A 16,954-nucleotide genomic window follows, 5' to 3' on the forward strand; every position below is an offset into this window, starting at 1 on the left:
TCATATTCAAATAAATTTATAAAATAAATAATTTATGAAATAGCAGTAAACAAATTTATTTTATATTTAAAATAAAAAATATATAACTTATTTGTTTACTGCTACTTCATAAATTATTTATTTTATAAATTTATTTGAATATAAAATAATATTTATAGTTATTAAAAAAATTCATTTAATATGAATTTTATATATTAACGATATTTTTGTATATTTTTGTAATTATATTAAGTGCAATTAATATATTAACGTTATTTTTTTAATTATATATTAATGTTATTAAATTATTTTTTATTTTAAATTTATTTAAATAATTATATAGTAACTAGTTATATATAACTAAGTATAGCATATATTGTAAAAAATAAAAAAATTTAAAATAAATAAATAAATAAAAAGTAAAAAAAAACGAATTTCCACGTGAAAATTAAAAAAAAAAAAAAAATTTGACGTGTGCAGCAAATACACAGTCAGCATATTATTTTTGTCCACGTAGGCAAGATTCTAAGAATCTTGGGCAAAAAAATGGAACAAGGGCTTTAATGATGGAATCTTTATTTGTTAAAGTCTGCTTAAATTTTTTTTAAGGGAGGGTAAACCAAAACACACATATATGGCAGGGGGTAAAAGTCATTTTAATGCAGGGACTGTTACCAGCTCTAAATGAATTGCTCTCAGAAATAGACCAAAGATTTTATGTCAGGTATATTTTATCAGTCCCCTATCTTTCTATGTGCTTCAGTGTTGTCCTTTAACTATGCCTTTTTTTGTAATTCAAGGCATCTATACATCAACTTTAGGAAGAAATGCCCAAGAATTAAGCTCAAAGAGTTGATGTGGAAAGCTGCTACAACAAGTTATACTAATGCATTTGAAAAGGCCATATTCAAGCATTTGCTAAAGATTCCATCAAGGTTTTGGAGCAAGTCTTTCTTCAGGACCAGTTCATTATGTGATATCCTCATGAACAACAAGTCAGAGGTATTCAACTCTATTTTTTTCACAACTAGGGCCAAGCTAGTTATAACAATGATTGAAGAAATTAAGGTCTATTTCATGCTGAGGTGGGAGTCAAACACGCAAAAAATTGCAAAGTACGAAGGTGATATACTACCAAATATCTAGAAAAAGATTGCAAGGGAATATGAAAAAACAAACACATGGATCCTTAGGTATTGAATATTGTTTGGATGTACTTTTGGATTGTGGTGCTGAATTATTGTCTGTTACTGAATTTTGGTGTGTCACACAGGCGTACCCAGGTGAATATGATTATGAGGTGAGAAACATCTCATATAATGGAGAAAAGTATATTGTGAGCTTGTCTAATATGGTGTGCCCTTGTAGGAGATGGATGCTGACATGGTACCATGCTGTCATGCAATATCTTGCATGAAATCTTAACAATTAGAGGTTGACAACTTTGTGTCTGATTGCTACAAAATACAATGTTATGAGGCATGCTATGCATTTGTAATTTTTCCAGTCTCTGAGGGAGAAAAAACAATATTGGCTTACAGTCACCACCAATCAAAAGGCAACCAAGAAGGCCTAAGAAGAAGAGGACTAGGGATGCATCATAGAGCATAAGAGATGAGACACAACTAAAGCGAGTTAACTCTGGTATAAAGTGCAGTAGGTGCCACAAGATGAGGCACAACAAATCTACCTACAAGCTTCCTTCCCTGAGTCAGATAACTTAACCTGAACCAAGTCATCCTGAAGCAACTCAGCCTGGACCAAGTTAGATTGCGTCAACCATTCCTAAAGCAAGTCAGACTACATCAATCATTCTTGAAGCAATTGTAACTTGATTAACTTGTCTGCTAAATTTCTGTTTTACTAGTAATAGTGTCAATGAACACATAATTAGGCTTTTTGTATTAGTGTCAATGAACACATGATTTGGTTATGATAATGCAAACAACATCTTGTTCTTTACTTAAATTGTTATTTTTGTATTAGTGAGTATGAACACATGTTTTGAATTAAAGTTCAAACATAAGCTGCAAATAGGGATAAATTACCTGTAACATGGTTAGATCTCACGGTCCCTTATTTAATGCATTGTTCCAGTTAAGTCCCTTTTTTCTAAAATCTTTGTATCACTTAAATCTCAGTCCTGCAATATTACAACACACTTTGTGTCAGGCAGAAATGGTAAAATAGTTTATTATATAACACAATTGGTAACACATACCACATTGAATCCATTTCAATTAACAAACATTGAAATTACATAGGTTAATGACATCAAATTACATGTTGTTTTGACCACAAACCCATTTGAAATACATGGTTAAAAATACTAAATTAAACCCTAAACTAATAATGCCAAACACCATTGCAATTTTCAACATTTCTCTTGTGCTCAAAATCTCATTCTTCAACTTAAATATTTTCTTCCTTTGCCTGTCAATCTTCAAATTCCTACCATCAACAACTTCATCACCTATCCACTTGAAAATATTGCATCACTTCTCCAATTGGTTTCTATAATTCCTAAATCCAAAAACTTTTTCACAACATTCACATTGTTCAAATATATAACAGTACGAACAACACACTCTTTTTGGCACTAACAATCCCTCATTTTGTTTCTTATGACCACAAATCCAAATGACCCACAACTTTGGTTGTTTGATTTATTTTGAATAGTTGCTGAAATTCATTGACATCTTAGCAGAAATTATGACAATGATGGTTTAGAGGAAGAAGAATCTTGATGAAATTTGGAAGAAGAATGCAGGAAGAAGATGAACAGTACTCCTAAATTTTTCTAAAAACATGAAAATGCATCCTTTGAAGATAAATGGAGCTTACAACGTTAATATAAGGACTTGCTGAGTCACTAATCCTTATTGTCATGCTACATCAGCCCATTTAACACCAAAATTTAAAATTAAGTTATTTTTAGTTTATCACCACCGGTTTAGTCTGGTTTGAGGGTCAGTTATGGCATCAAGTGGTTCCAGCCCCTTCCCGATCGCAGTGGCGAGGGATCGACCGTGGTTCTCCCTACCAAGTCTAGGGCCAATCACCACTAGACCAACTGACGATTGGTAAATAAGTATCGCTTTTAGTTTCTAATGCAATTTTAACTTTTATCTTTCAATTGTACCCTCTAATTAATATTTATAATTTATATTTCTCTCACATTGCATTAATGATAATTAGAATACACCAATAAATAGGGGTATTCAAAACAAAATCGGCCCAATAGAAAACCGCAAACCAAATCAAACCGAAACCGCATTTGGTTTGGATTTGTTTGGGCCATTTTATTACAAAACTGCACGGTTTGGTTTGGTTTACAATTTGTATTTTAAAAACCGAACAAAACCAAACTAAACCGCATTATGTTACAACTCAAACTTCACTTATCCCACATCCAACCCAAACTCAAATATATTATTCCTAATTAGCCTTCGGATTACAAATAATTTTTCTTCCTCGCACTGAACGTTTCGATTTAAGTCTTCTCAAATATCTCTTATCGGTATCGCCTCTTCTACTCATCTTATTTTCCATGTACATCTCGTATATTCTTCTTTATATCTCATATATCTTATGTTCTTTATTTTTCATCTTATTTTTATTCTACTATTCTCTCCTTCAATTACGTTTTTAATGCACCTCTTCTTCTCTGATCTCTCCCCTCTTCTGCTCTTTTTCATCTTCTCAAATATTTCATCTCCTCTGTTTTTCTGTTTCATTACAATGTTTTTGATATTGTTTTATGCTACTATTTATGTTTTTAATTCCACGTTTCTCTAATATTATTTTTGTATATTAAATGAAAGGTTTTTGTCTAAATATGATAAATTTTGTTGTTATTTGATAAGCATAAATGATTAAAGGCAAAGTTATATTGTCATCTATATGTGTATGTATGACTCAATAAATTTTTTGTAAAAAACCGAACCAACTGCATTTATTTGATTTGGTTCGATTTGGTTTTATTTCCAAAAGCCAACCGAACCATATCGAACCACACACTTTTTTCTCCTGCGATTCGAATAATTTTTTAAGTCAAAACCGTCCAAACTGCATCACAAACATCCCTACCAATAATCAATAACGATAATTTGATAAAATTAACATTCTCTTTTATTTATCATATTTTCTTAATTTGTGTGAAATGGTCAACTATTGCACTTATTTTAAGACAAAGGAAGTAACATATAAACTAATAAATATCAGAAAAACTACTAACAACTCCAAATAATATATTAAAACGAAATCAAATTCAGTTTAAACGGTTATTTGTTAAAAATCTCAAAATTAAAAAAAATCAATATTATGCATTTTAAAATATTTTAAAATAATTATTTTAAAATAGATTTATGATTTTTATGTGAATCGATTAGAATATTAATGTCACCAAAAAAACTAACGACTCTAGAAAAGTAAACACTCACAGCACCCGAACGAAAACAGCGACACTTTGTATTGGCGTAATGTGCCGCTTCTGTACTGAACCAATCTTCCGTGATGGTCCAACACCCACGCGTCGCCGCTGCCGTCGCCGTCACCACCACCAATCAAGTAATCCGATCAATCATCAACTACCTAAAAGTAGGTCGAATCCAAAAAGCCGCATCCATCCTCTTCGCATTCCCACTACCCTTCCCTCACTCTCTCTACGCCCACTTCTTCCGTCATTGTTCCTCCCCAAAAGCCATCGTTGCAGCTCATAAGGTTGAGTTCCACTTGGTCGCCACCTCTCCTAACCCACCCACATTCCTCCGCAACCGCGCCCTCGAAGCCTATGCTAGATGCTCCTCTCTTCATGACGCCAGGGAACTGTTCGACCAAATGCCTCACAGAGATGGTGGCTCTTGGAATGCCTTGATAACAGCTTATTCTCGACTGCGTTACCCGCAGGAAGCACTTTCGTTGTTCCTTTCCATGAATAGGTCTGATGTTCGTGCCAATAAGATCACCTTTGCCGGTGTTCTTTCCTCGTGTGCTGCTGTTTCAGAGCTTCCTCTCTCCCAACAGGTTCATGGGCTAGTTGTAAAGTTTGGTTTTTGTGGCAATGTGATTATTGGGAGTGCTCTTGTTGATGTTTATGCTAAATGTGGGGTTATGGTATATGCTCGCAGGATGTTTTATGAGATGCCTCGTCGCAATGCTGTCACTTGGAATGTTATTGTGAGGAGGTATCTTGATGTTGGGGATGCGAAGGAAGCTGTTTTCATGTTTGCTCGAATGTTTTCTGCTGGAGTTAAGCCTTTGAATTTTACATTCTCTAATGCTCTTGTTGCTTGTTCGAGTATGAACGCGCTTGAGGAGGGGATGCAAATTCATGGGGTTGTTGTGAAATGGGGACTCCGCGAGGACAATGTTGTTTCGAGCTCTCTGATCAATTTGTATGTCAAGTGTGGTGAATTGGAGAATGGTTCTCGGGTTTTTCATCAGCTTGTTTCGAAAGATTTGGTGTCGTGGACTTGCATTGTGTCAGGGTATGCAATGAGTGGGAAAACCTGGGATGCTAGAAGGCTTTTTGATCAGATGCCTGAACGAAATGTGATCTCGTGGAATGCTATGTTGGCTGGATATACCCGATTCTTTAAATGGTATGAAGCATTAGATTTTGTGGGTTTGATGCTTGACACTGTTAAGGACTTGGATCATGTAACTATTTGTTTGATGTTAAATGTGTCTGCGGGACTTTCGGATCATGAAATGGGGAAACAGCTTCATGGCTATGTTTATCGACATGGTTTTCACTCAAACCTTATGGTTGGCAATGCCCTTCTTGACATGTATGGTAAATGCGGGAACTTGAACAGTGCCAGAGTATGGTTTAATCTGATGAGTAATTGGCGTGACATGGTTTCTTGGAATGCTTTATTGGCTAGCTACGGTCATCATCATTTAAGCGAACAAGCACTAACAATGTTTTCAGAGATGCAATGGGAAACGAAACCAAGCAAGTATTCTTTTGGAACCCTTTTGGCAGCATGTGCAAATACTTATGCTCTATGCCACGGCAAACAAATTCATGGATTCATCATTAGACATGGATTTCAGATAGATACTGTAATCAGGACTGCTTTGATTTACATGTACTGTAAATGCTACTGTCTTGAGTATGCTCTTGAAGTTCTGAAAGGTACAGTCTATAGGGATGTGGTAATGTGGAATACGTTAATTTTAGGATGTTGTCACAATCATAGGGGAAGAGATGCACTTGAACTTTTCGGGATAATGGAAGCGGAAGGCGTCAAGCCAGACCACGTGACCTTTGAGGGCATTCTTCTTGCTTGTGTTGAAGAAGGCCTTGTTGAGTTTGGCACCCATTGCTTCAACTCTATGAGCAATGAATACTGTGTCCTACCTCAGATGGAGCACTATGACTGCATGATTGAACTCTACAGTCGGTATGGATGCATGGATGAGCTCGATAATTTTATGAAAACAATGACAATAGAGCCTACTCTTCGCATGTTGGAACGAGCCCTTGATGCTAGTCAGAAAAATGAGTCTCCAAGACTGGGCCAATGGATTGCTGAAAAAATTAATGAATTTGAACATTAGTTGCTTTCAACCACAGCAGAATGCACAAATCACAGCAGGGAGTTTATCTTTGTTTTGGCATAAAAGTCGAAAGTCAGATTGCAAGTATATGCAATGGAATACGACGATCAAGGTCCTATCTGTAATGATGATAATCAGATCAGTAGTACCTTGATGTGCTGCTACGGAATGACTAGTGTATGCAAAAAATGCAAATGCAGTAAGCATGTCATTTTCCGGTTTAGCCGAAAGAAAATGATCAGGATTTAAGATGTACTAGGAGGAGGCTTATTATCATGCTGCAACCATATGCAAAGAGGAAGGACAGACTACATTTTATCTACAATTTTCCGGTTTAGCCGAAAGAAAATGATCAGGATTTAAGATGTACTAGGAGGAGGCTTATTATCATGCTGCAACCATATGCAAAGAGGAAGGACAGACTACATTTTATCTACAATATTGGCTTGATAATAGCTTTGAGGGATAATTAGAGGACTGTGAATTCATGATACATTTGGGGAAATTATAAAGGGAGTATCCTATATGGGAGGAGCCTGATCCTTGTTTGTAGGATTTAAGGTGTACTAGGAGGAGTCTATTTGTCATGTTGCAGTCATATGCTGAGAGGAAGGACAAACTACATTTTTACTGTAATATTTGCAATTGATAATGACTTTGAGGGACAGTTAGAGGACTGGGAATTCATGATGCATTTGGAGAAATTTTATAAGGGAGTATCCTATCTGGGAAAGCATGATCCTTGTTTGTAGAGTAAGCGCAGTGAAACTTTTTCTGCAATTTGATGAAGTTATAACTGGCTCGGAGCTGCAAGTATAGATGGAGATGGAAAATTTGTCTTATAAAGGTTGGATTCAATCAATTCATTTGTGAATCCATCGGTTTTAATCACTCTTTAGACTCTCATTATGTAAACACATATGAAGTACAGACGGACCAAAAGATACCAACACCAGCACATAATATATTATAATGAAATAAAATATTTAAATTAAGAATAAAAATTTATATTTGCAGTCAAAGAAGACGAATGCATATCGAAGAATTTTTTTCCCCTTCTTTTTATAGTATGTAGACTCTTTTTTGAGTATTTGCACAAAAAGTATTGGTAAATGGTAACTACTATAAATTTAGAGACAATATTACATATCTATATTGAAGTAAGATTTGTAGATCATTAAAAACAATGTTTTAAAAACAAAACTGGTAATTAAACCGGTGAGGGAATTAGATTTTTTTTTTTTGACAGCAAGAAACTAAACCATTTCATTAATAATAATATTGTAAATACAAGTAGGTACATCGTTAAAAACATGAAAACTAGCAAGAGATGGAGCCGCCTTAGCCAAAGCATGAGCAACTTCATTAGCTTGTCTTCTAATGAACTTAACCTGAAAGTTCCTAGTAGAGTGAGTCAGGACCTGATAACAAGCTCGAGTAATGGCGCCAACATCTGAGTCGTTTGGCTTAGGAATAGTCACACTATCCACTACATTTTTAGAGTCCGACTCGAAAACCACATTATCATAGCCAAGGTCCAAAACCCAATTAATAGCAGCTAAGAGTCCAAGAGCTTCGCCGGTATCAACATCAGTAATAGGAGAAAACCATTCTGTCCGAGCTGTAATAAAAGTACCCTCCTCATTTCTGATACAGGCACCTATACCAACCTTGTTGCTAGCAAAAGATGCATCAATGTTGCATTTTAGCCAACCGGTGGGTGGCTTACACCACTTAGGATCGGTTACCGGTTGATCTATAGGAGAAACTATGTTCCTGGCCTGTTGAGCGTCTCGCCAACCTGATAATAGATGCGAACCTCGCAAGCAAATATTATCTGGAGAATCCTCGATTTGATTCCAAAGGGCATTGTTTCTGCTTTTCCAAATACTCCACAAGATAGTAGAAAAGGCCGCCTGATTTTCATGAGTAGAGACCTGCAGCAAAGAAAATACAACAGAACTAAAATCTCCTTCGTTGTCGACTAACTGCTGAATAGTTTGCCAAAGCCCCACTTTTTCCCAACAGACAATACTCTTAGGACACTGAAAATATAAATGATTATTATTCTCATAACCATTCCCACATATCACGCAACTATCAGGACACCCGACACCTTTGTCAATGAGGCGTATAAGTGAGAGTGAGAATTATCATTCATTCATTAACCATTGAATAGGACACTCCTTAAGTATTTACACAATTTTTCAGTTGGATTGAAATACAAGTAACATAAGCTAAAAATAGAAATTAATTGACTATAACCGGTTATAATTGCTACAAAAACTAAAAATATAACAGTGGTAACCGGTTAGTGCGAATGTGTAATCAGTTACACTCTCGAGTAAATCACTTATTTTCAGCTTATTTGGCTTTTTCACATAGATGTAATCGATTACAGCCCCGCAGTAATCGATTACAACACTTGAATTATTGTATTTTCACTTAACACACCACTTTATTCAAATTCAAGTACTCCAAGTCTCCTATGCTCATGTTCATCTTCAATCTCTTGAACACTTCAATTGTGACTCCCTTGATGAACAGATAAACCAATTGGTTTTCACTTATACAATATCCCAATCTTAACCTTCCTTCACTAACAAGTTCTTTAAACTAGTGAAACATCATCTATGCTTGCTCCTCCTATATGCAATTGAGTTCTTAGCAAGGTTTATAACAAAAATATTATCACCCAATAGCGTTACAATGTTACCATCATCAGTGCTCAGCTTCTTCAATAGATTCATTAACCACACGAATTAACACACATACATACAACGAAGTGTCAATGTACTCGGGCTCTCAAGACTAGAGTTCTACTACTGGTTCCTTCTTTGAACACCATGTGATTGATGTTTCCCCGAATCTAAAGATGTATTCAACTATACACTTCCAATCATCTTTATCTCTGCACCAATTGCAATCGATAAAACCGAGCAAATTTCATTTTCTGTCCGTGTCCACTGCAAGAAAGAGAATTCCACAGCAAATAAATCATTTGTCGTATCTTAGAATCCTCTTGAGTGCTGCCAAGTGAGACACCTTCGGCATCTCCATGAATCTACTCACAATACTGATACTAAACATCAAATTTGGTCGCGTATTGCACAAGTAATGCAAGGATCTAATCAACCTCATATACTAATTTGGATTAACATCTTGCTCATCCTCATTATTCAAAAATTGTGGTCTCGGTTCAGGCGAAGTAACGGCAGCATTACAGTGCTCCATTTCAAACTTCCTTACAATCTCGAGCGCATACCTTCTTTGGTGCATGACCAGTCAGTCCCTTCTTGGACTTGTGAAACTCAATGCCAAGGAAGCATGTATTGAGGCCAAGGTCGGTCATCTCAAACTCCTTCATAAGCTCACTTTGAACTTAGAAATGCACTTTTTATTGTTGTCCGCAATAAAAAAATCGTCTACGTATAGACAATGAATTATCACCCCTCCACTTGTATGCTTCTTCACATACACACCATGTTTGTATACACGCTTCTTGAAGCCAACATCCTTTAAGCAACCATTTATCTTTTTCTTCGAAGCTCTTGGAGCTTGTTTCAAACCGTATAATGTTTTCTTTAATTTGTAGAACTTTGGCTCTTAGTCTTACACAATTAAACCAAGGGGACTGTTATACATAGACTTCCTCTTCAAGCGGTTCGTTCAAAAACACATATTTAATATTCATTTGATAGATGGACCAATTGTTATTCACAATAGCAACAACTAGCCTAATAATTTCAATTCTAGCCACCAGTTCAAATACCTCTTCAAAGTCTATGTTTTCTCTTTGCAAAAATCTCATTGCAACTAGTTAAGTCTTATACTTGATTATTTCACCTTTCGAATTTGCCTTCACTTTATAGACCCATCTTACATAAATTGGCTTCTTTCTTTCCGGTAGATAAACTAACTCCCAAGTCTTGTTCTTCTCAATGAATTCCATCTCCTCCTTCATAGCATAAATTTATTTTAGATCACTCAAGGATTCTTCCGTTTTAACAGATTCAAATTCGGCCATAAGTGCAAAATGGACGAAATCGCCACCTTCATTAACTTCATTCTCTCGGAACAACTTACAATCTCCGAGTCTTGGAGGCAAACCTCTCTACCTTGTTGATCTTCTCACATTCTCTTCAATTTAGGCTTTGTCAGGGGGAGTTTATACACTTTCAAACTCTACAGAAACTGATTTTTCACTATTCTAACGGGTTACAGGCTGCTGCTGCTCTTTCATTTCATAAAAAATGATGTCTCAGTTGATCACAGTTCCGCTATTTGAAATTATTAACTCTTTATTATTATTATTATTATTATTATTATTATTATTATTATTATTATTATTATTATTATTATTATTATTATTATTATTATTATTATTATTATTATTAGTTAACGTGGTTATAACAAAAATAATTAATGCGCCTAAAAAAAGTCACACTCTAACCTGCGAGCCTAAACCCACACGCCTAAAAATTGGGGAAACATTTTAATGATGGGAAACATATTTAATGTGTCTGTTCCCCACTATTTTTACAACTGCCTCATGGCCTTCCTACTTCTTCTTGCGGTCGGTTTGGTGACAAAATATCGTCTTCAACTTCTGAAAGACTTACCAGATAATAAAATACCCAATAAACCTTGGGGACAACTATTATAGGCTGACAATGGTTCAATACAAATGAGATCCATACATCCATCTTAACCATACAAGGCCCATTAAGAATAACGTCTATAATCAAGACACGTGAAACTCAAGGTACACTTTTTTGATCTTATAATTTCGTTTCACTCATCTTGGACTCAATAACTGACTTGGACATTAGAGTGTTAACCTTGCAAGACTACTCCACATTGCCATATCGAAGATCAACACTACCACTTTAAGAGTCCAACATCGTGAATCGACATAAATTATGATTCATGTACGAAATATATTCTAAAACTCTGGCCTATATAAATACCTCAACCTTGGGACTAATTCTCTCTAAAAAACACGAAACAAAACTTCTCACATTTCTTGGGTAAACTTGCTTTAACACCACAACAACCTTACAAACTTCTGACAACTCATAATCACAAGAAATTGGGCCTGTTTGTTTTAGCTTTAAAATATATATATATATATATATATATATATATATATATATATATATATATATATATATATATATATATATATATATATATATATATATTTGTATTTTCAAAACTGATTTTATAAAATTGTTTTTCCAAATGTTACAAGTTTTTTTTTTTAAATTTATTTTTTCGAAATTAGAAACACTGTTTTTGACATTCTATAACATAAACATATATTATTGAAGATCAAAACATAGTCGAAATTGCAATTTTTTTAAAAAGTTGTATAATAAAAAATATTTTTATAAAAAATTATTTGAAATAGCTTTAAAGTTAAAGTTAAGTGATTTTTGAAATTTTGATATTCAAAAAAATTTCCATAAAAATGATGAAATATCTAAAATAACATTTTAATAATAACTATTCAAACCAAATTTCTATTAAAAATTTGTATGAACTTTTTTAATTAAAAATATATTACACTATAAAAATTATTTAAAAAATCTGAAACAAACGAGCCTATTATTATATATTGTACGTTAAACAAGTACTAATATTATTATCTATTGATAATTGAAAATTTTAAAATCATTTATTTCATGGTGTAAATAGTTTTTTTGAAGTTGATCTAAAATTACGTAGTTGATTTTAAGATTCTTTTATATTTTTTATTAACTTATTAATACTAAAAATATTTAAAAATTAATTTAAAAAATATTATGAGATTATTTTACAAAATTAATTTGAATGTAATATATTTATTTTATGATATTATTCTCAATTACATGATATGAAATTTAAAAATCAAAACTTATATCATTGACTTAAAATTTCAAGTGTATATTAAATTATATTATATTTTACCATAGTATTTATCCTATAATATATTATAAATAGTTAATTTATAAATTTTAATTAACAAAAGTATTATATAAAATTAAATAGAATATGTTTAGTTATTCTTTAATTATTGTTTCTCGTATTCTTTTAAATATTTTGTCTCTATGTAAAGAAAGACAAAAACAACAGTGATACACAATGTGTGAATGGAGTGAGTATGGAGTTGAATGTTTACCGCACGCTTCTTGAAGTAAGACAACTTCACCTGTCGCTCCTCAAAACCGGCACTCTGCATTCATCCGTCTCCACCACCAACCGCCTCCTCCAGTTATACTCCCGGCGCAGCTCTCTCCAAGATGCATCCAAACTGTTCGACGAAATGCCGCAAACAAATGCTTTCTCATGGAACACCCTCATCGAAGCCCACATCAACTCAGGCAATAGAAACAAGTCACTGCAATTGTTTCATGCCATGCCCCACAAAACCCAATACTCATGGAACCTTATTGTTTCAACGTTTTCCAAATCTGGTGACCTTCAACTGGCTCATACTCTCTTCAATGCCATGCCTATGAAGAACCCCCTTGTCTGGAATTCCATCATTCATGGTTACTCTCGACACGGGCATCCGAGAGAAGCGCTTTTACTCTTTAAGGAGATGAATTTAGACCCTTCCGAAACGGTGCACCGCGATGCTTTTGTGTTGTCAACTGTTTTCGGTGCATGTGCTGACTTGTTTGCTCTTGATTGTGGGAAACAAGTCCATGCTCGTGTTTTCATTGAGGGTTTTGAATTTGAATTTGACAAGATTCTGTGCAGTTCGATTGTTAATTTTTATGGGAAATGCGGTGATTTAGATAGTGCTGCTCGGGTTATGGGTTTTGTGAAGGAAGTTGATGACTTTTCTTTATCTGCTTTGGTATCAAGTTATGCAAATGCTGGTAGAATGAGAGATGCAAGAAGGGTTTTTGATAACAAGGTTGATCCTTGTTCTGTGCTGTGGAATTCGATTATTTCGGGTTATGTGTCTAATGGTGAGGAAATGGAGGCACTGTCTCTTTTCAACTCAATGCGTAGGAATGGCATTTGGGGAGACTTCTCTGCTGTTGCAAACATTTTGAGTGCTGCTAGTAACTTGCTCAATGTTGAACTTGTTAAGCAAATGCATGACCATGCTTTTAAAATTGGGGCGACTCGTGATATTGTGGTTTCTAGTGCTTTGCTTGATGCATACTCCAAATGTCAACACCCTCATGAAGCTTGCAAGTTGTTTGGTGAGCTCAAAGCCCATGATGCAATCTTGCTTAATACTATGATTACTGTTTATGCTAATTGTGGAAGAATCGAAGATGCAAAATGGGTTTTTAACGCGATGCCTAATAAAACCCTGATTTCATGGAATTCAATCTTGGTTGGCCTCACTCAGAATGCGTGTCCAAGTGAGGCGTTGGATACTTTTTGTAAGATGAATAAATTGGATGTGAAAATGGATAGGTTTAGCTTTGCCAGTGTTATTAGTGCTTGTGCTAGTAAATCATCCCTTGAACTCGGGGAGCAGGTATTTGCTAAAGCTATTACTTTGGGGCTTGAATCTGACCAAATCATTTCTACCTCACTTGTTGATTTTTATTGTAAATGTGGTCTTGTTGAGATGGGACGAAAAGTTTTTGATGGAATGATAAAAACCGATGAGGTTTCGTGGAATACAATGCTGATGGGATATGCGACAAATGGATATGGGATAGAAGCACTAACTCTTTTTGATAAAATGAGGTGTAGTGTTGTGAGGCCTTCTGCTATTACTTTTACTGGTGTTCTTTCAGCCTGTGATCACTGTGGTCTGGTAGAAGAAGGAAGAAATTTGTTCCAAACTATGAAGCACGAGTATGATATAAATCCCGGGATTGAACATTACTCTTGCATGGTTGATCTTTTTGCCAGAGCTGGTTGTTTTGGGGAAGCAATGTATTTTATTGAAGAGATGCCTTTTCAGCCTGATGCAAACATGTGGTTATCAGTATTAAGAGGCTGCATATCTTATGGAAACAGGACTATTGGAAAGATGGCAGCAGAGAAAATTATTCAGCTTGATCCTGAAAATGCAGGTGCTTATATACAATTATCTAACATACTTGCAACTTCTGAGGACTGGGAAGGATCAGCAAAAGTAAGAGAGTTGATGAGAGATAAAAATGTTCAGAAGATTCCTGGTTGCAGTTGGGCAGATTGTTAAATGAGAAACTCTGTTGAGCTTCTCAGTTCCAGGCAAAGTTAGGATTTTAGGGTTTATCAAGGTTTCATGAAACTAAGTACTTCACGATATTATCTCAATCAAGGGTTTCACAAAATCATCTCAATCAAAGGTTTGAAGTAAGTCCCCGACGGAAACAACAATTTCCTTAAGAGTTTCAAGGGTAATAACGCACGTGGTGTGGAGGGTTTTTCATTTTCAAGCTCGGTATGATTTGTCCCCACAGTAAGAGCTTGCTTCAATTTGGTACGTTATCTTGTTCAACTTCCTTCAGATTTTATGCTTGGTTTTACTTCGATTGATTCTGTTAATAACTGGCTTCTGATTTTGAAATCAGATTTTTAATTATTTTTCTATTGTTGATGATGCTGTAGCCTCTGTTTTTTATTGAATTTGTACAAATGAAGATCATAGCTGGAAAATCATGTTTCCTAAATATTATGTATTTTTGTTGGAATCATGTTCATGAATGAAGTTTTGTTGATTAACTTTATGTATCATTTGAATCAATTTTCTGTCTCCAATGGACATTATTCTATGAAGTGTTCTTAGCTTACAAAGCCAATTTTGAAACTTTAGCAACACGTGTCGTTTTTCCTTTTGATGGAAAATTTTGAAACTTTAGCTTGAGTTTGTTGTTTCTAATTTCTGATTTTGGTAAGCTCACAGAATTTTGCTTAGTATGTTTAGCTATTAATAAGTGTTGTGCTTTGCTTACTTTATAGTTGTGTTTCTAATTTGTTGTGCTTTGCTTACTTTGAAGTTGGATGCAAAGGATTAGATTGGCTGCAGCAGTATTAATTGTTAAATGTAATTCATTTTTGTCTTCATTTTCTCCAAGGTTGAGAGTATTTGGGAGATTCTAGCACAGAACAACTAGAGTTCATCGCTCTATCTCAAAGGACCAGATAACCAAAGTATCAATAGTACATACCAGGTTTGTGTTGACATCTATATATGGAATTTGTTGCACTAGTTGCCTAATCTTCCTGAATCTGATGTGAATGCCCATTTTTGTTGTTCAATGAGTGAATTTTGAAGTACCTTCCCGCACTAGATGAACATGTTCTGTGTTTTGGCAGCAAATCCTTAGTCTCTTCAATTTTGTTTTGTTTTGTTTCTAGTGATGTGTCTTGGGTATTAAACTTTGATCTTAATAAGTTTTATTTTACGAAAACTCATTTGTTATAATAGAACAAGCTCCCATGAGGGACAATATGGAGTACATGTTCTTAAATGAGATTAACTAGTTTTCTTAAAGAGTGTGATGTTGTTGTTTTATTTGTTTATATATGAGGACTGAGACTAGAAGAAGTAAGTTTTGATGAAATGACAACTTATCTCAAAGTGTTTGATTCTTTTACAGTTTGGTGATTTGTGTTAGTACTTTTTGTCTTGCTATGACCTTCTAACTCATGCAATATTGTGACCTTTTATCATGTGCTATTACTTAAATTTTAGAACTTTTCCTTTTTGGTTTTGGTCATTGTACCAGACAATGGTAAATCTTGTCCATTGACTAATTAGACCTGACCCTGGCCATCACCTATTGTGGCACTTAGCAAGTACCAAGTATTGAACCTATCCTATTATTTATAGAACTTTACTCCAGAAATTTTCAAATAATTATTCCAGAAAACCCAATACTATATTTTATACATAACTTTATTAAAAGCATGCAATTATTATGCAAAGATTCCTACTGTCAATGGCTTTGCCATTAAGCATTGATATTATAAATATAAATAAACTTTAAGCATTAATTTGATTGCGTTCATTACACAAAGTGGATAAATGAACTTATATACTTAAGTATTTATCCATATCTCCAATTTATTTCCGTATATATAATATATCAACGGCAACATAAGACCAAAAGCCTCCTTGTTCATTATTAAAGATGCTACCATTTAGAATATGCTAGATAATTGGGTATATATATTGAGAAAACTTAAAGCTTAATCACTTTTTAGAATTACACTTGTCACATAAATCAGAAATTTTCATTATGTTAACTAAGCAGTACCTTAAAACTCATGAGTAACATGCATGGTTTCTATACGTGGACTAATAAGAATAAAATAGAGAATTTAAAATATTTTTATTGTTTTTTCTTTATTACAAGCTTATTAATATGTTGCAGAAAAAATACAATATCCCAAAGGAAAGAAGGAAGACTGTATTTGCTATTATAAATGATGCTGGAAGACGATACAAATGATCACTTAA

At 34.3% G+C, this 16,954-nt stretch overlaps 2 protein-coding genes across 2 annotated transcripts; both read left to right on the plus strand.

Moving 5' to 3' along the window:
- The first annotated feature begins 4,420 nt into the window (after nt 1-4,420).
- LOC131632595 (pentatricopeptide repeat-containing protein At3g26540-like) lies at nt 4,421-7,761 on the plus strand. The gene has a single exon (XM_058903333.1). The coding sequence runs from the start codon at nt 4,495-4,497 to the stop codon at nt 6,544-6,546; it is 2,052 nt and encodes a 683-aa protein (XP_058759316.1). The 5' UTR covers nt 4,421-4,494; the 3' UTR covers nt 6,547-7,761.
- A 4,894-nt stretch (nt 7,762-12,655) lies between these two features.
- Nucleotides 12,656-15,662, plus strand: LOC131632593 (putative pentatricopeptide repeat-containing protein At1g77010, mitochondrial). Its single transcript, XM_058903332.1, has 2 exons — nt 12,656-14,971; nt 15,567-15,662. Exon 1 carries the CDS (start codon nt 12,692-12,694, stop codon nt 14,705-14,707), a length of 2,016 nt encoding a protein of 671 aa, XP_058759315.1. The 5' UTR covers nt 12,656-12,691; the 3' UTR covers nt 14,708-14,971; nt 15,567-15,662.
- The last annotated feature ends 1,292 nt before the right edge of the window (nt 15,663-16,954 follow it).

This window comes from Vicia villosa, unplaced genomic scaffold (assembly GCF_029867415.1).
Source record: "Vicia villosa cultivar HV-30 ecotype Madison, WI unplaced genomic scaffold, Vvil1.0 ctg.000968F_1_1, whole genome shotgun sequence".
Taxonomy (NCBI): domain Eukaryota; kingdom Viridiplantae; phylum Streptophyta; class Magnoliopsida; order Fabales; family Fabaceae; genus Vicia; species Vicia villosa.

Bases quoted from the DNA above. Each gene is read 5' to 3' on its own strand.
- LOC131632595 (XM_058903333.1), top strand. From the start codon at position 4,495: ATGGTCCAACACCCACGCGTCGCCGCTGCCGTCGCCGTCACCACCACC.
- LOC131632593 (XM_058903332.1), top strand. From the start codon at position 12,692: ATGGAGTTGAATGTTTACCGCACGCTTCTTGAAGTAAGACAACTTCAC.